Genomic DNA, 24,916 nt, shown 5'->3' with positions numbered 1-24,916 from the left:
ACCACATCCTCGGCGTGAATTTTGCTGGCGCTCTGGTACACAGATCAAGCTTTGGATCGCCAAGGCATCGCACATCATAGATGGTCCACCCGTGAGGGTCTCGAAAAGCGAGAGAAGCTGTTCCAGTATCTCTTTCCCGTGACGGAGTCGATCGTCCTTGTCTGCGCCCATTGTCAGTGACAGTGGCTTGTCAGGCGGCGTCAAAACCTGCGGAGCAACCTCCTTGACGAAGAAGTCCTCCTCGGGAGGTTGTTCGTCACCCACCTTCGTTGCGGTGCTGCTTGCCGAGAGTGTAGCCGTCCGCTGCACGTCTTCGAGGGTTGCCTTTGGCGTGGCGTCATTGTCTTCGACGCTGTCGCTCGCGAAGCGGTGGCATTGCTTCAGAACGTGGACAATTTCAGATGCCACGTAGAGTTGCGCGCCAGCCGCGCGCATCGCGGCGCGCATGGGCTCGTCCATCGCGGCGGCTACCTTCTGGCAGTTGAGCCAAATGAGCTGCGTCTCTGGGGCAGGCGCGCAGCAAGTCAGGCGCCATGAACAAATGCTTGTAGGCCACTTCAAAGAGGGCAGGCGTGGCCAGCAGCCTCGTCGCGCAGAGATTGAGGAGGTGCTCCGCCACCCTCATCCCGAGAAAGGGAGCGGTTTCTTGAAGTGCGGCGCCGAGAAGAACGAACATCCCCGTGTCCGCCATCTCCACCCGAACCGCGGCAACTCCTGTGAGGGCGTCCACAAGGCTAATCACATGGTGGACAGCGTCGTCGCTGCTCTGTGAGACCACCACACCGCTACTCTTAGCGGTCGGCGCGAAGCCGCGCGACGAAAGGGCAGGTGCACGTTCACCAGCAGGACCATGAACGGCATCACAATCGTCGGAAGTGCACCCAGTACGCAGACGGCGTCGAGCGCGTTGGTCGTGTTGCAGACCATGGTACCCTCCAAAGGTGGTGAGCGTGCTCTCGCGTTGGTGACCCTTCAGCACCGCGGAGAAGTTGTATAAGCGGTTGTCGTTTTTCGGCGAGCCGCGGGTCAATGCACAGGATTGCCTGGTCAGCGTGCTGCTTTTCCGCGATCTTGTTGCCGACAAAGAGGAAACCTGCATGGCGAGAGACGATCGCTCTGCGCTGTCCTCCGAGCCGTCGTGAACCCACACTCGCGTTGAAAGAAGTGCCTTGCCTCCTTTGTCCCGAGTGAGCAGCTTAGTAGGTAGAGGAGGTGAGTTGGCCGGAAAAGGCGTGCGCGACCGACCGCTGCTCAAAGCCTTCGCCAGGATCCCTACGTAAAAGTAGCCGCGTGTGATTGGAGGGTACGGTACCACGGTGGAGGTCGCTGAAGGTGCCCCGTTCACGTACACAGTAAGGGCTTTAATGCTTGTGGCGCGCCGGTGAGGAAGTTGGGTGATCGATGCACAAGGAGAGGTGAACCCACTTGTCGAGCGGCAGGGTGCAGCCGAGGTCAATGCTTGCGGGCATCCGCTGCGCGTCCTGATAGGCCACGGAAAGTGTATGGCTGCCGTTCTTGAGGCGGAGTTCCATTACCGTCTTTCGTTCCGGGTTTTGGATGGAGAAGATCGTACAGTAGCCGTCGGCCATGCCACGCTCAACGCGCAGGCACATGCACACGCTGTAGCCCTCGAGCGAGAACTCTTGCAGGATTGCCTTGATCCCTGTCATCCCAGTCCCTTGGCGGAGCGCGATGTAGCCCAGCGGGTCGGGTAGCGTTGGCTGCTGCTGTTCCTGCTGTTGCTGGTCTTCGCTACGCTGACCGTCACTTTGGTTCCCAGGGGAGCCAAAGGGCACAACCAGGCTGCGCCGGCTGCCACTGCAGTTCCTGTTGCCCATGATGGTGGCGTGCGCTGCGTTGACGGTGGCACAACTGATATCACTTCCATCACAAGTGGTGCGAGGGTCACGCGATCCTCAACGGAAGGGAGTGGACAACGGACATGAGCAGTTGCTTCAGCTGACGCACATTCACGTGGTGGACAATGGAGAGCTTTAGCGCTGCCATCGCCGCAGAGAGCAGCTCGGGGTGCTGGCCCTTGTGCTTCGCCGCGAGGGGCAGGAGCGAGGCAAGTGCCTCGGCAACGTTGCTGCTAGAGACGAGAGAGACTCGCCTGACAGGTGCGCATGGTGGCTTGCAGTTTGCTGATCGCGCCCTCCAGCGCGGAAGGCGGATGAGTGCGTGTCCTCGCCGTCGTCAGCTTCAGCGTCGGAGTACAGGTCTGCCTCCGCAAAGGAGAGAATGAGTGGACCAAGCAGATCCGGGTTCTGGATCCGCGCACCCACCACTTCGTCTTCGTAAGCGGCGCTGGGAAAAGAGACCGTCAGCACCGTTTCGCTCCCGTGAGCAAGGATGCCACGTCTTCATACACCACTCCCAGATCGCGTTGACGAAGCCATTCCAGTCAGCGCCAGCAGCCGCTGGCGTCGCAGCCCCGTCAGCGTCGGCAACCCGCCGCTTCCTGGTGCGCGAGCCATTCGTTCCTGAAGCAGCTGACGAACTCGGTGGGGCCGATGGTCTTCACAAGACGGCGCGCATCGCCGGGTTTCCTCGAACAAGCGCCGTGATCGTGGCAAGAATCGCTTTCAGTCCGTCGCGCGTCTTGCGCGCTGGCGTCCACGGCAGCGAGGCTCGGTGAATAAGGCGAACAAAGCCGTCGGTCACAACGGCTTGTGGGTCGCAGAGGACATGTTGCAGGTTGCGTGACGGAGCGATGTAGGTGAGGGCACCGGAGCTGAGGCGCGTCAAGGCCTCGCGCACACACCAAAGGAGAGAGAGGAACACCTTCGTCTCGCTCCGCGGCATCGTTGCGAAAGGCGAGAGCATTGCTGTGTTTGCCATCCTCAGACACCGCGTCGTTCAGGTTCTCAAACTGGCTCAGAACCGCCCAGAACTGCGTTACCAGCGGTTGCATTTGCTTCATGTACGCCATGACCTGCGCGGGCGCGGTTGCGGTTGCGGTGGTGTGATAGCAAAGCAAGGTCACTAGCAGCTCCTCGGTTTCTTTGCGAACCGCAGGCTCCAAAGGAGGCCGAACACCACGTCGGTATGGATGGCCAGGGTGTCCGCCTGCGTCGCGTCGTCACGCAGAAGCTCCGCCAGAACCTGAGAGCCCAGGCACAGGGGAGGCGGGTCACCTGTTGCTCCATCCGGTGGGAGCGCGCGCACATGAGACCGACGTGTCCCAGGATGCGGAACGCGTTCTCAGCCATGGCGGCTGACCGAACGCCGCACTCTCGGGCCGCCAAGCGCAACGACGAGAGAAGCGGACATGGCGGACACAAACCGCGCGTTGAATGCCTCGCATTGCTCGCCCCGGTCCCGCCAGCGCGGCTCCGTCGAGAGGAACGTGGTGGCGAAGCTACGGCTGCTTAAGGTGTCGGCGCGATTTTTGTCAAGGTGCACCGCAGCGTCGCTCGCCTGCGAGACAAGACGCGGCGTTTCAAAGAAGCTGGACAGAATGGCTTCACTTCGGGGTCCACGCCGCGCGCACGGGCGCAGAGTTCGCTTGGCGGCTGTCGATAGGGGCGTCGTCGTCGTAGTCGCTGACAGCGGATGACATTCTCTCATTCGTCAGCACCGTGTGCAAAATGTACGTCACCGCATGCAGCAGCCGGGGGTCGTGCCGGAAGGCGCCAAGGTACGCCTTTAGAAACACCCGATAGAGCCCACAGCCCACAAGGCGGTAAAAACCAGCCGTCTTCCGCGTCCACCCCATCCAGTGCGACGGCTGCCTGGTATTGACGTCCCCTGGGCTGATCCGGGAGGCACTCCATTGCGTATTTGGCCAGCGCATCAAAGAGGCTGGAGTGCGGGTGCAATTTGACAGAGGTGCTGGGAACCCCTGCGGGTGAGGCAGCACGCACTGCTACTTCCGAGTCGTTGACTGTTGCCTGCCTTTGCTTTGCTTCCTCTCCCTCTTGCGCGACGGGATTTGCTGTGGGTGTCGGCGCCTCCCCATGGATGTCTTCAGCAGCGGTGGCGGCAAGGAGAAGCACCTTGATGAGGGAGAGCTCCAGCTGATCCACGTAGCCCAGCAGCCGTGGAGTTGTGGCGAGCTCGGTCGTCCGTCGAACACGGCACTTGGCGGCGAGCAGACCGAGGTATCCGTGCAGGCACTCGTTCGCGTCGGCGTTGGACGCCAGCGTGCCCATCGTGGGACGCTCAAGCGCCAGACGCGGTGGTCTTGCATTTGTCCAGATTCGTGCGGTGCGCAGCGCCTCCTCACTGGTCACTTCCTTCAAGACGCGCTCACTCTTGGCAATGCTCGCGCCATCCCGGTGCTCGCCGCTTTCGTACCAGGCGCCAACACGGGCGAAGAAATGCACGCCGTTGTCGAACAGGCCGGAGTTGCTCATTGCCTCAAGGACCGGCCTGGGACACTCGAGGAGCAGCTGTGTGGCAAGCAGGGTGCCGCAGGAAACCTGCCGCAGAAGGAGATCGCCTCGCGCGGTCGCGCAATCGCCGCTGCTCGCAAAACGAGCCAGAAGAATACTCAGGGCGCTCATGCTCGTCGTGACCATGGTATCCACTTCAGCCGCCACGCGAAGAGGGAGGAGGAGGAGAAACAACGCGCAAGTGCAGTGAGCAAAGCAGGCGTTCTCCGCAACAACATCGCTGTCATCGTCTTCAGCGGTGGAAGTGGCGCGCGCAAGGCGCACCCTTGGCAAAAAAAGGTAAGAGGTACAGGACGGCAATGTCAGCGGCGAGGGCACATCGCTCTTGCACAAGCACGGTCCAACCGATCGCGGAGGAAGTTGCGGACGCAGGCGGCGGGGAGGGAGAGAAGCTCCCGGTGCGCCGTTTCCTTTGCTATTTGCTACGTCAGACAGGTCAGGAAACCCAGTCGCCAAATGGAGAACGCTGGCGGGTGCGCCAAGAAGAAGCTCCTTTGGTGTGAGGCCAGTCGCCGAGGCAGGGGGGCTGTCACCTTGTCGGGAAGATGCAGCCGCTGTAGTAGAAGCAGCAACACACGGAATAGCATCACACACTGCCTGCGGGTGGTTCCCTCCCCGTGCCGCCTCGTTCGGTGGGAGAATCATCGAAAAAAGCGCTGCCAAGGACGCCCGCACCGCGCCCTCGACACCGTTGTTTAGCATGGTAGCCTGGTAGGCTGCGCGGCTGCTGTTCTCACCTCCGGCTTCTAGTAAACCACAATAGCAGGGCAACGCGTCCACAAGGTAGGCCCGCACGCGCTGCGCTTGCCCGTCGCTGTCTCCCAGGTCAGGGGCAGAGGCGGCCAGCAGCACAGCCTTGCGCCAGCGCTCAATGAGTAGGCGATAAGCTTCAACGGATCTGGTCGACGGCGCGGACGATGGAGCCTTTGCTGATGACGTCCAGTTGTCGTCGGCGTCGCCGCGCCGCTGCTGGCCTCCGCTGCGACGCTGCGACAGGCGGAGGGCGAGTGTCCTCCAACGACCTCGACGAGTTGCCCAGCAATCCACGGAGATTGCCGCGGTGAGGAAGGAGGCCAATGGGGACGGCTTCGTCACTGGGATCGTCGATCCTGCGCAGCGCAGCAGCCCAATAGTTTCCTCAGAAAGGTACTGGCTGGCCACGCGGTCGAACAGAATCCTTTCGACGGCGGTGCTCCACCGTTGTTGCTGTTGTTGTTGTTGTTGTTGCTGCTGTTGCTGCTCGTCCGTTGAGGCCGCACTCGCAGGAACGCCGGTCTTTTCGCGGTTGTTGGCTTGGGCGGCGGGTAAGGCGGCAGCGGTCTCGAGGCACCGCTCTAGGAACACCGGCAACGATGATGATGTGATGATGATGATGAAGAAGAAGACGGTCGGAGCTGCGACTGCACAGGGTTATCGGCGAAGCGTTCCTAGCTCTATTGCAATACACTTGCCCACCTCGGAAGTCAGGAGACTCCACTAAGCACTCCTTCTCTTGTCGTTCGTAGCCACTGCTCGCGACGCTCGGCCACTGCTTCAGCGCTCTCACCACTGGACGAGCCGTGCAGTCGCTTTGCGGCACGAAAAGCATCCAACAGCAACCTGTACATCACACACCATTATCTTGCTAAAGGCGGATGCAAAAAAAAAAAAAAGTGCGGCTGATCAAACAAAAGCAACGAGAGAAAAAAAGCAGAAAACAAAAAAAAGGCAAAAAAAAAGACACGAGAACAAAAAATAGAGGGGAATGGGTGAAGCAACAAAAGTGGAACTCAAGACGGGGACACAAATCAAAGCAAAACAGGGAGCAAGAAGAGAGCCAACCAGAAATGCAAAATCGCAACACACAAACGGGCAGGCGACAGGGGGACGACGCAGTGGAAGAGACACTCACAGTCCAAGAGAAAAAGAGCGAGAGAGCCGTCTCGGGGGGAAGGGGAGGGGTGAGAGAGACAGCAAATACTAGCAATGCGTGTACTACGCAGGAAAACGTTAAAAAAAAAAAAGAGTAAAAAAAAAAGGAGGCAGAGAGAGAGAGAGAGAGAGGCAGAAAGTGCACTTAGAAATAGGGAGATAGAACAACAACAACAAAGAGAAAAGAGGAAAACATGAGGAAACGCTCAAATGACAGGCCCTGGTAAACGGATAAAAACAGAAAAACACCATTTGCTATCGCGCTTGGTGTCATGTTTCCTTCTTTTTTTTTTCGCAACCGTCCCACGCTGGCGGCGAGGGAGACCCGCTGTTTCGTGAGGCGTGTGTCTGCGCCTCAGACTCATCTTCATCCACACAAGCCACTTTCATTTCCAGCTTTTCTTTTTTGTTGTTGTTTTTTGTGCGTGTTTAAACGATTATTTTACCGTTCTGCATTCAGTTAACCAAACGAGACATCTTCCTTTTTTGCGCCTCCTCCTCCTTCGCACGCAAATGCACACACACACACACGCACACGCTTGTGAATTCACACGCAACTCTCTTCTCACAAAAAAAAAAAGCAAAAAAAAAGAGTGAAAACAAAATCGAAAAAAAAAGAGGTGAAAAAGAAAAAAAGGAGAAACAGAAAAGAAGAAAAGTGTGTACGTGTGTGTGTGTGTGTGTTCATGAAAGAGAAAAAAAAAAAAAGAGTGTGAGGGTCGAAGAAATCAAAAAAAAAGTCATATACGGCGAACGGCAGGGTGAAAGTGAAGTAGTAAGGTCAAAAAAAAAAGGGCATATGGAGAGGTCGATCGCTTTTACGCAAAAGAGAAAAAAAGAAAAAAAAAGAAAAAAAAAGATAGAGGGGAAAAGGAAGAGGGAGGAAGAGGAGAAAGGGAACTGCGGTTGAGGTGCAAATACAAAACGGAACAAAAAAAAAACAAACAAAAGAAAAAAAGAAAAAAAGAGAAGTGCGTTGTGTGCTTTGAGGCAAACGTTGCCTCCCGTGTGCACGCCCTTTTTTCTTTCTCTCTCTCACACACACACGCAAAGAAAAAAAGGATTCTCGTTTTTTTTTTCTCTCTCTTCGACACACAAGACCAAACAAACAAAAAACAACAACAACAACTACTGCGTCTTTCATCCTCGCATGTCCACTCCAGTGACGTGGGTCGACATGGCGTTGTCCCGCGTGTGCTCTCTCTTCAGTTCTCGGCAAAGATTTTTCCATTTGGTTTCTCGCGTTACAAATTCGTGAAAAAGAAAAGGAATTACGTTTTGGGAGAAAAAAAGTTTTGTTGGTTGCGGAGGTTTGCGCTTTGGAGAAAGGAAAAGAAAAGAGAGGAGGGGAGAGGGAGGGAAAGAAGAGGTCTGTCGGTGGAAGCGCAAATTCACTGCGCACCACCAACTAACCCGTTTGCTCCTAAGAGTTCGCCCGCGTCCGTGATTTGTTTGTTTTCTTTCTGTTTTTTTTGTTTGTTCTTTTGCACGCGTCTTGATGACAGTGCGTGCACGATAAAAAAAGAAAAGAAAAAAAAAGTGAAAAAAGGAAAAGGAAATGAGCGAGAAAAAAGCTTTAGCGCGCGATCAGAAGACTACAAAACGATAGGTATCAACGTCACCAATGAGAGGAGACAAAGGGAGAGTGGGGGGCAACGGTAAGAGAGGAGGGGAGAGATAGGGAGGGGGAAAGAAAAAAAGGAAAATTGAGGAAGATCTTCAACGGCCTTCCTTCTTCTTTTTGGGGGGGATAAAAAGAAAAGGAAAGTGAAATAAAAATACCTGGACGACAACGGAGAGGATGGCGCTTCCCGCCGCCTGAGCGCAGGGTTGAAGAAGAAGGGGCATCAACAAGTGCATGTGTGTGTCTGTGTGCGTGTGTGTGTATAGGAAGAGGAGGAAAAGGAAAAGAGAAAGAGAGAAAGTGAGTGAGAGACAGAGATTGAGGGCAGCAAAGACAGAAAGGAAAAAAAGAAACAAGGAAACAAAAAAAAACAAAAAAGAAAAAGACGCGCATAATTGAAATGAAAAGAAAAAGAAATTCAATGACACGGAAGAATAACAGTTGCCCATGAAACAAACACTTATTATGATAGTAAAAGAAAGAAAAGCACGGTGGGTATATCGTAGTTCCGAGGTATGGGGGGCCCTGCGCTTCATCTTCTTTCAGCCAATCAGAAAAGCGCTCGAAGAACTTTGCGCTCTCCTGTTTTTTTTTTGTTTTTTTGTTTTTTTTTTTTTGCTTTCGCTTTTTTGTCGTGCAGAGTTTGTATTGTTTTAGTTGAAGCGTTCGCCGAGAAACTCTGGATGCTTCATGTTGTTGGCGGAGAAGATTTCATCCATCTGCTCCTTGTTCATGTAGCCCTTCTTCAACCACCTCGCGGACACTCTTGCCAGTGCGGGCGCATTCCACCAATCTCATCGCACAGCGCGTGGGCCGAGCTGCGGGCAGAGAGGTACGTGACGATGCCGATGCTGTTGGTGACGTAGTGTTCACAGCGATCCACGTTGGCGGTGATGCCCTCGACGCACTTGGCTGCCAGCGTGCGGCAGGCGTTGTCGAGGAGCTCGATGGACTCGAAGAGGCACTCGGCGATGACGGGCTCCATGACGTTGAGCTGCAGCTGACCTGCCTCGGCGGCCATGACAATGGCAAAGTCGGCTGCCGGAGACCTTGAAGCACACCTGGTTCACCACCTCCGGGATGACCGGGTTCACCTTGGCTGGCATAGATGAGCCGGCCTGCATCTCAGGAAGGTGGATCTCCATCAAGCCCGTGCGGGGCCGGCGGAGAGCAGCCGCAAATCGTTGCAGATCTTGGACAGCTTGATGCAGAAGCGCTTGATGGCGCCGTGGACCGTCACGTACGGGCTGCAGTCGGAGGTGGTCGCGATGAGATCCTTCGCGAGGTGGCACTCGTAGCCCATGTTGGCGGACAACTTCTCGGCGACGAGCTCGGAGAACCCAGGTGCGGCGTTGATGCCGGTGCCGATGGCCGTCCCGCCGTTGAATTCGCTGTTGGCGCGGCGCTGCGGAGGTTATTGACGCCGTTAACCCACGTGGCGTGCGCGCCGAACTCCTCGCCGAGCGTCATCGGCACGGCGTCCTGCAACTGCGGCCTCAGGATGTCCCAAACCTCGGATGCCCTGCTCAAAGCGCTCGCGAGGACGTTCATGCCGTCAAAGAGGCAAATGATATCCTCAAAAAGAGCGAGCTTGATGCCGCTTGGCGTCGTTGGTGCTCGGCACAGGTTCACGTGGTCGTTGTGGATGGCAGAACTTCACTCTCTGCTCTTTCAGACTCCATCACCCAACGCCAGGTTCGCCACCACCTCGTTGGTGTCTGTTCACCGACGCATATGCCGCTCTGGAACGCATCGATGGAATTGGTTCATGCAGCGGCTCTCCGTGAGGATGAGGTCGCATGCCTTGACAATGCTCTCGGCGATGTCTGGAAGGACGCGCAGCCTACGATTAGCTTGAGCGCAGGCCTTCTTCACCTGCACCATGCCGCGGATGAGATGGGGGAAGTCGTTGATGGTCGTGCGGCTGATGCGGAAGTTGTCAATGGCGTCGGCGTTGATGCCGTAGTACGCGTCCGAAGGGATTTCCGCGGGTACCGAGAAGGTCCTTTTCAATACGATAGAGCGGTTTGTTCGACAGCATATTATTGCAGGAGAAAAACAAGCAACAGAGAAGATGAAGAATGAAGCTGAGGAAGCCACAATTAGCGTGTGCTCTTCCTGTGCGGGTAGGTTGTCCGTCGAGAGATAGAAAGATTAACTTGTGTGACTGGTTGAAGCAAAAAAAAAAAAACGATATCTTTTAATTCTCCTTTTTTTCTTTCTGTTGATGGATGCAAGCGTCAAAACGTGGAAGCAGAGCGAAGACTGTGCGTGAAATGTAGCGAGAGAGAATAGAGAGAAAAAGAGGAGAGGCGTCGAATTAGAGCTATGCACAAAGAGGAAGGGGAAGAAGGGGAGAAAAGCGAGGGAGATGGTGTTTGAATCCCTCAGAGAATGCCACAGAGACATGCTGTAATGAGATTTCAAAAAAAAAAAGCTCGCAAGGCAAACTCTGTGTTCTCATCCGACATTTTGTTCCTTTTTTCTTCTCTTGTTGTTGTTGACTTCATGACACAAGACAAAGAAAAAGGGTGAGGGGACTGTCGATATCGCGAATGAGTTCAGCATCAAACGTGCGTCGGTGTGGATCGGCGCTCTTCACTTGTCAGACGGCGGGGGGTGCGTTGATGGCAGCGGCCGTTTCCTCCGCAGAAAAATTCATTTCCGCCACCCTCATGCGTGAGCTCACGGACACGGCTGTCGACGGCCAGCACAAGAGCTTCCTGGGTGGCGACGTGCTTATGACAATCAGAGAAACACAAGATACTTCTCCCTTGCCGCCAGGTCCTCCATCTCCTTCAGCTTTGCCTCCACTGCGGCCGCTGTCATTCGGCTGGCACCGTCAGCGGTTTCTGCTGTCCGCAATACACAGGCACTGCGCACGAGAATGTGTCTGCACCTCGCTTTCCACCACTGCCTTCGACTCGCGCGAGGACTGCACAATCTCCCACTGGCGCTTTGTTGCAAGCTTCCGCGAAGTCCAGCCGCTTACACCACCGTGATGTTTGCGTCGATGCGGGTGAGGTTATGCACGTAGAGCAGGTGCAAGAGTTGCACGGCAAGGGACATCACCTCCGTCCACGGCGCGCGAGTGTGCCGTCTGCGACAAAAAAGCATGGTGCCTAATTCCTTGATCAGCTGCAAAGCTCGTGCTGACCGCCTCCTCGGCGAACACCGAGAAAACGGAGAACTCAAGCGCGTGGGGTAGAGAAGGTTGAGCAGGAAGACGGTGCCATCGGTACGCTGGGCACCAAAGCCAAAGACTGGTCAGGGGTCGCCGGCGGTGATGATGTCGCGTATTGTTTCACCAGCATCTTTGTCGGTGTCCGCGTCCATCCTGGCGGAGGCACACACTCGTGCGAAAGATCATGCGTTCCTGCACGTCCTGGATCATGCGGATTCACAAACGTGACAGTTCTTGCACAACGTTACTGGCCGCTGACCTGCCGCAGGTTGACCACCTGAATGTGCTCCACGGTGTCCGCCAGCTCCTCGATGTCGTCAACGCGGACGAGGCGAGCGCGGAAGGCGTGGTACAGCTCCTCCGCGATGTCGCTGACGAGTTTCGGGAAGACGTAGCTGACAAAGTCGGCGCGCATCCACACCTCGCCCAGCACCTTCTTCTTCGTGCAGCGAGGCCTCTAGCAAGGCACAAATGTGCTCCGCGAGCTGAGGCAGCTGTGGTGTGAATTCCGACAGCCGTGGCGAGCAGCCCGCCAGCGGGCTGCTGTTAGGTGGCAAAACCGACAGCTCGCGTTCCGTTCGCCGGCGCTGCTGGCAACTTGACTGATCTCCAGATTGTCGCTCGCGAACGCTTGCTGGCAGTCAGCGGTGTGGCGACCTCCATCTCTTAGCCCACTCCCACAGCCGCTGTTGGGTACGCGCAGCACCGCCCTTGTCGCCGTCGCTTCCAGGGGCCGGCACCTGCGGCGTCGTCTTTGGCGCCTGCAGCGCCAGCTGCTGCTGCTGCTGGCAGGGCGTCTGTCTCGCACCACAAAGGCGAGCCAGCCATGGAGAGGCCCGACAAGCCTCGGCGCGCACTTCGCAGTAGTACTGCAGCATCTCCATCAACATCGGGTCCTCCTCGATGCAACCACCGGCCTCCAAGCCTTCGGCGCCGACATGAGAGAAGCTGCTCCGCATCTCCGCCATGCGCCGCAAAGAGGCTCGGTGCCCGCACCTCCAGGAACGCCTCGTTGGCCGTTGCAACGTCTTGGACAAAAGACTCTGTCGAGCTGTCAAGGGACATGCCCAACAGCATTCTTCGTCGGCGTCGGGGCTGTTCGTCATCGTCGGTGCACCCGCCTGCTCGTGCGCGTCGGCTTGCCGTTGCTGGACTTGATTTCCATTCGTGCCGTTGGTGATGGCTTGAGGAAGAATAGAAGAAGAGAGCTGCGGGGAAGCCCCATGGATCCGTTTGCCCGCCCGGTGGCTTTCCGCAGTGCAACGGCAAACGACGCTTTCACCGCATTCATCAGCTTAGTCGCCGTCTTTTCCTGCGCGATTGCCAGCTTTGTTGCGTACATTTAGACTTGAACTGTGCATTTCCTGCGAGAGAGGAACTGCATCTCAGCCTCGAGGTCTTGAAATAGTTGCGGAAAGCGCGGGGACGACGCTGTCAGCATGGGTCCTCCGCCTCGCGAGGAGGTCTTCCATGTGGGTGAAGCGGATCGTCGCTGCAGTTCCTCCGGCACCTGCACCAGTCGGGATGGTGCCATCAGCGCTGACGCGTTGCGGCTGAGGTTGTTGCTCTGACTCTGACCGGACTTCGTAGCGCATGGCGAGATGCCCTCCAGAACGTGCAGCACCTTTCGCTGGCTATCGAGGCCGCGGAGGAGGCCCGCCTCCACGCGGGCTTGCCACGCCTGCAGACAGTCCACCTTGGCGGCACAATCCTGCTGCGCCTGCCGCTTCAGGGCACGAGTCAGGCTTTCTTGCAGCTCCCCGTCAGACACGCCGCTGGTCAACACGGAAGAAGCGGTAGGACTAGGTTCCACGTCCTCGCTAGCGCCGAGGCGCGTTGACCCAGGCGCGGCGCCCGCACCAAACGGTGTCGGGGAAGTGGTGGCTCCGTGTGGGCGTCACCATCGACGAGGTGTGCAGGCACAGTGCGGGTACCGCAGTTGTTTGGACAGAAGCAGAATGTCCAGTTCCTGCGTGAGGTCCACGCTCACGCCGCTAGACACCTTCGCTGCTCATTGTTCATGGGGACGCCGATTGCAAAAAACGAAAAGGCTGAACACGAACAAGTGAACACGGACACTGACCAAAAAACAAAAAAAGCAAAAAAAAACAGAGAGGGAAGAATGAAGAAGTACCTATGTCGATAGGGACAACAACACGAACCAGACACACGCGATACGGCTTCGCTTTGAGTGCACAAAGAGTAACAAAAACACAATAGCTATACAAACAAAAACAAGAAGGAAGACAAAATAAACGAGGAAAAATGGCACATAGTGTTGTCAAAAACCACATAGACACAGACATGCCAGTTGACGACGTCCGTTCGCTTTCAGTGTTATAATGCTCTTTTCATAGTGTTTTTTTTTTCGCTTCTGGTTTAGAATCTGTGAACTTGGCTAACAACAAACGAAAAAAGCGGGAAAACACGTCGTCATTGAAGGGATACTGGCAGGCCGACTCCACTGTGCAAGTTCCTTCGCCAGCAGGCAAGCCTCGCGCAGCATGTTCGATTTCTTCGTCAGTTCCTTCTGGCCAGTGGCCCAGCACGGTGGTGCCCACACCACGCTCTCGCGGCAAGGCCGCGTTTTCCGCACGCGTGACAAAAAGAGCGCGGTATGCTACCTCGTGCAAAGCGCACGGGCTCCTCCCTCTCGCCTCTTCCTCCGTTTGGTCTAGCCACAGCAGAGCCGGGAGAAAGGCACCTTGATGTCCGAGGAGGAGCCGATAAACGCGGCAGGGACGCCTGCTGGCATGCTGGAAGCCCCAGTCGCGGAACAAGGCTTCAGCGTTCAGTGCTTCCGCAGCGCCCGTCTGGTGCTCCTTCCAACCACCCGTCCTCCGCTGACAGGAGAGCGAGCGAGAAGCGCATCCACAGCATTGCTGAGCAACAGCGGACGCGCTTGCATTCGACACCATTCTGCGCACGCTGTAAGGTTTCGCCGATAGACTCTGCGCAAGCAAGAGGGAAGCAGCCTGGGCAGGCGTCGTCGCAGACTCCAAATACCACCGGCGCCATCAGAAACTGTGCTGTCGCGGACGCGCGTGCCCGGGGTGCGTCGTCCTGCTGCCGCTGCAGAGGCAGCGGGTGAGGGAATCACACAGCAACCATCTCCGCTAGCGAAGGAGCGCCGCGCTCCAGCGTCCCCTCCACGTACTTGGACAAGTGGTTCGGCGTGTCGCACGCCACGAGGACGTCGCTTTTGGAGAGAGTGCAGTTAGAGCGACCACGCCAGAACTGTTGCAGCGCGCCCGCTCCGCCGCTGCCACCTTGCGTGCGCCCGAGCGCGCTGCGAAAAGGCTCTGGTGTTCATTGAGAGGAGACGGCTTGTCGTGTCGGTAGCCTTGGGCCGCGATGCTACACTTTCGCGGTGACAGGCTCTAAATGGTACCGTACAGGAGCCAGTGAACGCGGGAGATGTTGTGGAACTCCGCCATCTTGCCCGTAGCGAAAGAGAGGCCGACGGCTTTTGAAGAAGTGGTGGCGCGCACGTTGACTCCAGTTTGTAGAAGGACACCACACAGGGTGCGGAGGCATCGCCCGATTTACCGGCCGCAAATGATGTGCGCGGGAGGCGAGCAGAATGAGCGTGAGCAGTATTTGTCGTACGCCTTCCACGGCTTCCTTTGGTGTCCACCCTGTTCGCCGCCAGAACGAGTTTGCAAGGACATAGTAGGTGTCAAACGTCGGCTGTGGCGGGAATGTCAAAAAGCCCAGCACGTGCACAACGGCGACAAGGTCCTCCAGCGAGTGCTCCGTCAGGACTCGCTCAAGCAAAGTCCTCTGAACGACAACGGCGTCAAGTTTCTGCAGGGCGGCGCGACTCAGTAACAGGAGTGGGGCCTCCCCGCGCGCGAGGAGCCGTCAGAGATGCTCCACTGCGAGTGCGCAACGCCAGTGCCTCGGTCGGCCAGAAACGTACTGCTTGGCAAGAAACTCGAGCGCTGCATGCCTCGAAGCATCTTGCAACACTGCCGAATGTCGCACCGAGCCTCCACGCGCGGCACGGCCTCGGACGCCAGCCGATTCATCACGCGAGCGTTCCACACACCCGAGGCGGGCCATCGCGTTCATCAGTAAGGAGACCTCAAGTGGGCCAATTTGCGTCGCCAAGGCGCGCAGCTCGGAGAGGAGGCTGAAGAGAAGATCATTCTGCGCCGCCGTCGCCACCTTGGCGGTTTCGAAGCTTTGCACCAACATGATGAGCTGCTTCGCGGTGAGAATGGATGTGACCACGGTGTGACCCTCCGCGCCGCCTGCACTAGTGCTGTGAGCAGCGTTTGGAGTGGTTGTCTGGAACACCGCTCCTTGGCGACGGAGCAATTCACGGTTGCCTTCAATGGCGACAAAGATTGCCTCTGCAATGCACTCAAACAAGTAGCCCACGGCTTTCTCGGCCGCCTGCTCTTTCGGACCCCTCGCTGTGGAGCGCGGTGCGCGCTGGCTTCGCTGTCACCCATCGTATCTTTCATTGACTCCTCCTCCTCTCCTTCCATCTTCTCCGCACCTTGGTCCTCAGAGGGGCTCTCCAACTGCCAGTGCACGGACGCGCTAAGTTGGGACCCAACATGGGCCAGTACGACCAGGTGCTCCACCACGCCTCTTTTTCCACGTTTTGTTCAAAGGCAGCGGTGTCCGCGAGGCGCGGCTTTACCAACAGCACCGCAGCCGCGGCCCATTCGGTGTACGCTGTCACCAGGGGAAGATTTGCCCCGCCGCTCTCCACTTCCTCTTCGCCTTTTCCGCCCCCAAAGGAGGAAAGGGTTCGACCAAGTGCAACGGTGTCGCGGAGCGTCGCTTCGGCGTCCGCGTTCGAGAGCGACTGCGATTTCAACAGCTGCGTCAGTGCGTCAAGAAGTGTACCCACTTGCACGTCGACGCCATCCTTTTTCACTAGCGTCGCTCCCGTTGAATTCTGAGAGACGGAGTGCGTCGAGCAGCTTCTTCAGGTCAACAATCGACATCCCCTCGAGGCAGCACTGAGAAGCGCGGGAAAGAAGCGCAGCGATCGCGTTCTGAGCGTGCACTTCGAAAGAGGGCCGCTCTGCTTCCTCTTCACCCGCCGCCGCCGTCGCGACGACCACAACGGGCATCGTCTTGATACAACTGCGCAACGGCAAATGCAATCTGCGCCACCTCGTAGCCAGTCGCAAGCGGTGCCAAAGCAATCGCTCGGTCCACGAACGCTTTCGCTGGAAAACCGTCTACGGGGATGCTGAGGGAACGGCTCTGCTCTGCATCGTCAACTTCCTCCCTCTTTCCGTGCTTTCCGGCGGATGGAGGGTGCTGCTTTCCGCGTCAGCCACCTTGGCCATTCCACTTGTTTTGTGGTACAGAGCAGAAAAAATGAAACGAGATCTTTGGGTGTGCCGATCGTCTCGACGCTCTCGGCAATGTCCGCCTGCACGCGACGGCGCAGTGCCTCTGCCCGTTTCACAGCGGTCCTATCGTCTTCGGTGACGGCAGCGGCGGCGAGAAGGCGCTCGAATCCCTCCAGAGCTTGCAGAACAATCGTTGCGGTCTGCCTCTGTGACGGCCGCGGCTGAGATCCTTTTGCATCGCGCACCCCGCTGTCTCCGCTCGCGTCCGTGGCCGGCCCAGCGCACGCAACTTTGTCGGCCTCCAGCACCGAACTGAGTGGACCCTCCGCGGCGACAAAAAAGGCGAAGCTTTCCTGCGCAGCACGTAACTGTACCAACGCGGCTAGCACGTGAGCCGAGTCCGACACGGCGAGCTGGCCCGACACACCAGCAACTGCGTCGCCTTGCTGTGGCACGCCTCGATCACGCGAGACACCGCGCTAACGCTCTCAATCAGCTTCCTCCAGAGGAGTCCGCCTCGTTGTTGGTCTGATGGCCTCCCTGCCGGGAACGCGGTGCGTGGCGGACGTTCTCCATCCGCGCCAGCGCCTGCAGCGCCGGGATGAGGTGTGTAGACAGGACGTAACTCATCTTTCGTGAAAACTGGTCGCACAACAGCGAAATCAAATCATCTGGGATCCTCACGGTGGGCGCCAAGGAGAGCGACGAGGAGGTGCCCGCTTTGGAAGCGCCAGCGGAGCCGCGGGGAGTCGGCAAGGCCCTCCACTCCATCGTGAAAGCCCTGACAGCAGTTGACTGCACTCCACCTGGCGGAGCTGGGCGTTGTGCGTCTCTGCAAGGAGAAACACCTGCGGACGAATGGCGCTCAGTAGACCACGCAGATCGACCTCCACCGCGACGAAGCTCCTTCGCACTCGGTTCACAACCTGCACAATCGCGCAGAGGTCCTTCGCATTGGCCGTCGAAACCGTCGAAGGCAACACTTGCAGCGCTGCATCAACCAAGGTGCAAATCGTCGCGCGCTGCGACGCTGTCAGCGCGCCTTCCGGGGCTTCCGTCAGAAGCTCCAGCAGTGCGCGTCTAAAACGTGCACAACGTCCGACGCACGCCGGTTAGATGCCGTCGCGGCAAGGCCGTAGGTACTGAAGGCGGCTGTCAACACGGGAATTAGATGGGCGGCAACCGCCTGACCACGCGCATGAAAGCCGCCCGCTTTCAGACCGGCCAGCAACGCATGCAAACACGCCGTGCACTCCCACAGCTCCAGCGGCGCTGCGGTTTCGCTCGCAGACGTCTGCGAAGAGGGTGATCGGGCTGCATCCGCGCGGTAGGTGACCGCCAAGCTGGTGGTTGACTTCTCCAGGAGTTGAAAGAGCTTTTTCAACGCGCGCGGCGACGTCGTTCTCCGCGGCCTGCGAAGGTGAAGAGAAGGAAGAAGAAGCGATTGTGTCCAGCGCTTTCGTCACCAGCGGGAACACGGACACAATGGCACTGCGCCGTTGCTGTGGATCATCTTTCCCTTGCGCCACGGTCGTCTCACTGAGCGCGAAGCAGTGGATCGTAGAGGTGCTTCAGGACAAAGTCCTGCCCCTGTTTCGCCGTCTTTCAGATTCAGCACGGGCATGCTGATGGACATGATCTGCCGCGTGGGGTCAACAGCTCCGCCACATGTTCCTCCACCCAGTCAGCAGTCCTGCACGCGCCCCGTTGTCGTCGAGGCACCAAAGGTTGCGGCAACGCTCAACAGTTTGCCGATCTCAAATCGGCAGTTCGGTGAGCGGGAGGCAAGTCCGGAAAGGGGGTCTGACGACCGGACGGACTTGGTCGACGGCGTGCCTCTGTGATGAGTACATCCTGCGCAGATGGGGGGCATGGCGGCCAGTGTCTCGACCGCGGCGCCAGCGTCCCCTTCAACTGACACCTTCTCCGGTGCCGATGACGGTCCTGCACCACGGCAACGCTGGCGCTGAAGTCTGCTGCTGTCGTTGTTGCTACTGCGCCGCCTACTCCGCTCCTCGCACTCGCTGATACTGGTTACGAATGCGCAGAGAGCGGCGATCACGGACGTGGAACGGAACGGCGACTGCTGTTGTTGTTGCGATGGGCGGTGATGTGAGGCACGAAGAAGCCGCGTCAAAGATCGCATTTTGTAGCAATTCTAAATAGGTCACGCAAAACTTGTGCGTGTGTGAATTTTGTGAACCTTTCCTTCTTTTTTGTTTGTTCTCTCTCACACTTTTTCTCGTGGCTGACGGAAAGCGAAGAAACAACAGTTTTTCTCCCTCTCCCTTGTGTGTACGTGCACGCATGCTGTTGTGGACTTGTTCCAGTAAAAGGATGGTGTCGCGGAAGCGGCAAGCTACCTCGCTTTGCCTCCGTTCTCGTCGCGGTCATCCTGCTTGTAAAAAAAGCGCAAGCACAACACTTTTAATAGTTTTGATGCTTGTTTGATAAAGTTACCTTTTTTTTGTTTGATGCGCGGAGTGCGTGCGGGAGAGGAGGTTGGGGAAGAGAAAAGGTTATGTCCCTCAGGAAAAAAGAGAAAAAAGGGGAAAGCAGAGCGACAAGTGTTCCACTCGCTCCGAGAAACGCACTTGTTTTGTGGTTGTGGTTCCTCTGCTGCTCATTTGTTATAAAAATAAAAGAGGAGGAGCGTGTGAGCATCCGTCACAAAAAAAAAACGGCGAATGGCAAACAAACAAAGCACGAGGCACACACAAAAAAAGAAAAAGAAAAAAGCGACTTTCCACAAAGTGGTCACGCATTGCGACCGCTTCTAAAAAAAAAGCTGTGAATCTTTTTCTTTCTTTGTTTTCCCTTTTTTTCTAAGTCGTGCCGTAGTTCAACCGGCACGTCGTCGATGAAGCTTCTAAGAGCGGTCGCTGATCGCCGCTGCCCCGCGACAAGGGCTGCGACGCCGCCGAGAACACTGAGGTGCCCGCGTCCGTGTCGGCGGCCTGCTCCTGCGCGTCGCGGGAGTCGTTCCTTCCCGCTGCTCCCGCAGACAATGTTTCCCCTGTTTGTACAAGAGCACCGCCGGGACAAGGAGGAGCACCACGAGAAGGGCGATGGACCAGATGTGGGCCGCCGTGCAGAGCGCGACGTAGCGCAAGTTGCCGTCAGGGCCAAGCTCGTAACAGAAGGGGATGCTATTCTGCGTCTCGAGGACGACGGAGAGGACGAATTCGGGTTGGTCGGGCAGCCGCTTCACGAAGAAACCGAGAAAGTCAGAGGTCGCAGACTCCCTTGCCGGGTCGTAGCCGCTGCGTGCGAAGGGCGAGGCATAGGAGCTGACCCGGCGTCCGCTGCGATCCGCCGTCAAGATGATATCGCGCGCGGGGTTCTCGTAAATGCCGCTGCTGGCGTGAAGGGGCGTGGGCCGTGATGGGCACCATCCGGATGCGTGGGGGCGTACGACTCGTCATGAGACGCCCGTCTGTGTTTGTCCTGGTCCTTTGTGGTGCTGCGCGAGGAGAAGCGCACCATGTACGTCATGGCGTCCTCCTTGCTCGACACAAAGATGTACGGCTGCTCGACCTGGATCACCTTTGCGCCGCCCGCCGTCTGCGATGACCTTTTCTTCATAGAAACGTCCAGGAACAAGACCTGCACCGGCGATGGCACCCACAGCCCGAAAAGGCGCTTCCCACTGTCGGGGTCGAAGACATGCACCACGTTCGTGACAATATCGCAGACGAGGAGGTAGTAGGACATGGTGGTGGTGTTGTCCATCGTAAAGATCCGGCGGAGCGCTGCCGTCGACCAGGGCTGCTCGGCAGCTTTGGGGAAAGCGCCATGCCTCGAACCGAGTTCAGATAGTAGTTGCCACTCCAACCGGAGACAAGCAGGCCGGCGTTCTCGGGGATCTTGTCTGGCACATCGACCTCGGGGTTGTCCTCTTCAACGCCGCCGTGTGCGACCGGTCCTCCCACGACGTTGTCCGCGTTGACGGCCGGCTCCACCTGCAGTTGCTGCCGGCCAGCGCCGCCCGCCTCTCGCGGGCAGGGCGGCCTTGGCGTTTGCCGCGGGCTCCCAGGCTGGCTTGCCGTCCTTGCCGGGCTTGTACGTGTACCGCGTGACGGACACGCTGTTCTGGGTTGCTCACGTACAGGTCGTTCGTCTCCGGGTGGAAGAGCATATCGTAGGGGTGGTCCGGGTCGCTGCTCTCTGCGCCGCGACAGTGAAGAGGTAATTGCGGGGTGCAGTTCTTCTGCATCGTGGGTTCAGCAGACCGTTGCCGCTAATAGCGAAGACACGACTGTAGGAGCCGCGCGCACTCAGGACGTAAAGGTATTCGCCAGGGCCAAAGCGCATCGCACGGAGCTTGTCCACGCGAACGTCGTCGGGCATGCTCTCCTTGTGGATGACCTCACCGAGATAGTTCCCTCTGGGTGTCAAAAGACCAGATGTTGTCCCCATGTTTGACGTGATGTAGACTGCACGCGTGTTGCCGTTGGCCGGGCAGCTGGCGGACGCGCCTTGCGCCAGCGCCAACAACGCGGCGACGACGACAACGACAAGCGAGCGAAAAGACGCCCACCGGGTTAAATGCACCATCTCTTTCCTGTGAGGAGGAGGAAAACGAGAGAGGGATTGACTAAACGGAAAAGCCGCAAGGGGAGAAAGAAGGGAGGAGGGGGGAAGCCGGTATAAAAAGGCTTCCTAAAAAAAGAGGCTGAGTGGGGGAAAAGAAAGACCAAGCGTCGGCAAACACTAACGATCAAGAAGACAAACAAACAAAAAAACAACGCAATAAGACCCACAAAAGACGCAGCACTTCGAAGTAGAGGGCGAGAGAAGAAAACAAAAATAAAAAAAAGAAGATCCGAAGGAGTACTGGCAACGAATTGCAGCAAACGTCCATGATGGACGAAAAGACAGAGCGCCTGTTGGCGACGCGCGTGGGTCAACTCACCTACCGTGATACCATTCTCCCTTTTTTGTGTGTGTTTCACTTTTTTTTTTTGCTACGCGACTCTTACCCGGTAGAAAAGGCGATGACAGCCCATGCGGTAAAAAAGGGGAAGCTGGCAACGACCAGAGCTCACGAGAAGTCTACAGAGTAACGCAGCACCAGTAAAAAAAAAAAAAAATAACCTAGGACAGAGACGGAATAAAGAGAGATTGGTGGATGATATTGTAACAGGAGAAAATAAGAGAGATAGAAAATAACCTTTTGTGTGCCTCGTTTTGTGAGTGCACGTGTGTTTGTGTAGAAAAAAAAAGGAGGGGAAGATTTTACTCAGTCGAGTACATAACGTACTTGACATCGACAAAAGGCTCGATGCCATACTTGGAGCCGTCGCGGCCAAGTCCACTCTCTTTGATGCCGCCGAACGGGGCACACAGGGCGGAGATGGCGGTGTCGTTGCACCCGACCATGCCAAAGCGCAGCGCGCGCGATACACGGAATTGCTTGCGGTAATCCCCTGTGTAAAAATAAGAGGCGAGGCCAGCCTGGTGCTGTTTGCAAGTCGGACCGCCTCCTCCTCCGTGTCGAACTTCACCAGCGGCAGGATGGGGCCAAAGATCTCCTCCTGACAACAACGCATCGTGTCGTGCTGCACGTTGCGCTGAGGACGGTGGGTGGAAAGAAGTAGCCGGGCCTTCAAATGCCTTGCCGCCGCACTCCACCTTGGCGCCTTTTTGCACGGCGTCCTCGACAAGCGATTGCATGTTCTGCACCCCAGCGGCGTTGATCATGGCCCCCGTCGTGACGCCCGGTGCAAAGGCATTGCCCACCTTCATGGCGGCGACCTTGGCAACGAGGGCGGCCTTGAACTCGTCGTAGATGCCCGCCTGGACAAAGGCGCGATTGCAGCAGATGCAGGTCTGGCCAGCGTTGCGGAACTTGGCGGCAATGAGGCCGTCGACGGCGCGGGGGATGTCAGCATCGTCAAAGACAATCAGTGGCGCGTTGCCACCAAGCTCCATGCCGACCTTCTTCACGGTGTCCGCGCAGCCCGAAAGAGCTGTTTTCCGACCTCGGTGGAGCCGGTAAAAGCGATCTTGCGCACGTCGAAGCTGTCCAGGAGCGCCTTGCTGATAGCCCCGGAGTCTCCCGTCACAACGTTGAGCACGCCCGGGGGCACGCCCGCCTCCTCTGCGGTCTGCGCGAGGGCAAGGGCGGTGAAAGGGGTCGCGGAGGCTGGCTTGATGACGACGGAGCAGCCGGCCGCGATGGCCCCAGCTGCCGCGCGCTGATCATGGCCGCTGGAAAGTTCCATGGCGTCACGATACCCACCACGCCAATGGGCTGCTTGATCACGGTGGTCAGAACCGAAGAACGGGGCCCAGGAATGATGTCTCCGTAGATGCGCTCCGCCTCACCCGCGTACCACTCCACAAAGCGTTCGGCGTAGATGACTTCGCCGATGCCCTCGCTGATCACCTTTCCCGACTCGCGCGAGAGGATGTTGCCAATCGCCTCCTTGTACTGGAGCATCAAGTCAGCCCAGCGGCGCACGATGACCGCACGTTCGCGCGGCATGACCTCCCGCCACGACTCAAATGCCGTTTGCGCCGCTGCGATTGCCGCCTCCGTCTCTGCTGAGCCGAAGCGCGGGACGTCGCCGATGTGGTCGTTCGTGCAGGGATCCTCCACGTGGATAGTTTTGGCGTCGTCGTCGGCGGCCGCCGCCACCCACTGACCCCCAACGTAGCACATGGGCGTCTCGAGGAGCGTGTTTGCCGTTTTGTAAAACGTTGGGTTCGCAAAGTCAAAGGGCTTCTTGCCCACAACGCGGAAGAGCTGTTTCGACATGTTCAAGAGCAAAACACTCAAACAACAAAGCCACAACAACAAAAAAGGAGCCGATAGAGGAGCCCAGCGCGATAGCAGTACGAATAGTACACGAGTGGGAGAGAGGAAGAACAAACAAACAAACAAAAAAAAAGAAACAAGAAGAGTGAATTGTGTCGGTTCAGCAATAGCGTTGATCGAGAACAGAAGAAATAAGGTGGGGAGGGGCTGGAAAATGCTTTGCAGTGTCTGATAAGAATTGCTTTCTTTGCCTTGTAACTCAAAAAAAAAAAAAAGAAAGAAAAAGAGAAGGAAAGGGATCGATTGCGAGAAAGAGAGAGAGAGAAAGCGGGAAGACCTCGTTGTCCTCTCCCTTCTTCAAAAAGGGCCAAAGGAACGCGTCAGCAACCTTTTCGCTCCCGGTAAACCTCGTGTTGTTACCGAAGAGACTTCACGCGGAGCGGAGTGACCACGTCTTCACCATTCAGCAGCCTCAGCAAAAAAAAAAAAAAAAGGAGAGAGAAAAAGTGGTGCTCTCACGTATCATTTCATTTTTCTTTTCTTTTTTTTTTGATTGATTGATTCCTACTAGCGACAAAAGACATATAAAAGAAAAAAAAAAGACCTACCGTACTAAAGAACGATGGCACCTAAATAAGTGCATCTTGCATGTACACTTCTCCTCCCAGTTTGTTGTTGTGGTCAGATTCTCTTCGTTCATCTGTCAACAGGAGAGTGTGCGCTGCTGTTGTGATGTGTGTTTTCTTGTGTCGACAAGATGAAGAGGCCTTTCGCCAGCGCAAAGAGGAGGAACGGAAGAAAGAGAGTACACGAACACAAGATAGAAAAAAGAAGGAAGACTAGTTTGAAAAAAAAAACGGTGTTTTTTTTTTTGTTTGTTGCTGTTGTTGAGTGAGTGTGTCTGTGTGTGTGTGTATCTGTTTGTGCGGCGTTGAACAACATCTTGTCACTGCGACAGGATCAGCCCAGAAGGACGGCCCTCTCTTTTTCTTTTTCTCACCTCGGCAGAAAATGCAACAGAAACATGCGAGGCCGAAACGGGACACGCCTTTTTTCCCTTGAAAAGCGAAGAGCTTCTCCTCTTCTCCGCCTCCCAGCCGCGCGGGCGCAAGACGACCAAGTGGCACTCCCCGGACTTCACCACAGCTCCAAGCCGGCGCCGGCGGTGTGCTGCCAACCCGCACGCAGACGTGTCTCTCCATCTCCCACTTATTCCTCGACGGCCTCGGGAGGTTCTTGAAGACGGTGTCCATCTGCGGGCCCCAGGCGTCGGCCCACTCGTAGCCGGTGCCAAGCTTCCGGCGCCACACGCGGAGGTAGTCCTGCTTGTACTCGCCGCGCTTGGAGAAGATGGTACCAAGGCGCGCGAACACACACCACATCACAAAAAGTAGCCCACGATGCAGATGACGGCGCCCTTGTATGCGGGGTAGCGAAAGTGGTCGTAGTTGGTGTACGCACGCTTGGCAAGGCCAGAGACCTGGCGGCCCGCGGGGGTGGCAGTGAGGGCACGGCGCAGCATGTTTCTTACTCAATCACTCTTTTTTGTTGTTACTGCTGATAATAATACGGGGAAAGGAAAAAGGGAAATGAATGAGGTGTGCTCGTTGTTTTTCTTTTTTTTGTTAACGGCAAAAAAACTACTGTGTGCGATTGTGCAAAAGGACAAAGAAGAGGTAAAAGAGGGGGAAGAAGAGAAGACAAAAAAAGTCATTA

General features: G+C 56.8%; 1 protein-coding gene and 2 pseudogenes across 1 annotated transcript; all 3 read right to left on the bottom strand.

Annotated features, from left to right (window-relative positions):
• Positions 1–8,585: 8,585 nt before the first annotated feature.
• On the bottom strand, positions 8,586–9,973 carry LOC126767548 (aspartate ammonia-lyase-like; annotated as a pseudogene).
• Positions 9,974–19,755: 9,782 nt separating this feature from the next.
• LOC126767547 (uncharacterized) lies at positions 19,756–20,856 on the bottom strand. The gene is made up of 3 exons (XM_050485015.1): positions 20,670–20,856; positions 20,273–20,602; positions 19,756–20,216 (listed from the first exon to the last, which is right to left on the bottom strand). Exons 1-3 carry the CDS (start codon positions 20,854–20,856, stop codon positions 19,756–19,758), a joined length of 978 nt encoding a protein of 325 aa, XP_050340972.1.
• An 819-nt stretch (positions 20,857–21,675) lies between these two features.
• Positions 21,676–23,200, bottom strand: LOC126767546 (glutarate-semialdehyde dehydrogenase-like; annotated as a pseudogene).
• Between the last annotated feature and the right edge of the window lie 1,716 nt (positions 23,201–24,916).

This window comes from Bactrocera neohumeralis, unplaced genomic scaffold (assembly GCF_024586455.1).
Source record: "Bactrocera neohumeralis isolate Rockhampton unplaced genomic scaffold, APGP_CSIRO_Bneo_wtdbg2-racon-allhic-juicebox.fasta_v2 ctg7737, whole genome shotgun sequence".
NCBI lineage: Eukaryota > Metazoa > Arthropoda > Insecta > Diptera > Tephritidae > Bactrocera > Bactrocera neohumeralis.
The sequence above is the reverse complement of the archived record's forward strand: the minus strand, read 5'-3'. Positions and strand labels throughout refer to the sequence as shown.

Excerpts from the sequence above, each read along its gene's own strand:
- LOC126767547 (XM_050485015.1), bottom strand. The coding sequence starts at position 20,856 with ATGGGGACAACATCTGGTCTTTTGACACCCAGAGGGAACTATCTCGGT. Across the intron at positions 20,603-20,669 it reads CTTCGCTATTAGCGGCAACG|AGCAGCGACCCGGACCACCC; the intron begins GTCTGCTGAACC and ends CGCGGCGCAGAG. Across the intron at positions 20,217-20,272 it reads CGCCGGCCTGCTTGTCTCCG|CTGCCGAGCAGCCCTGGTCG; the intron begins GTTGGAGTGGCA and ends CTTTCCCCAAAG.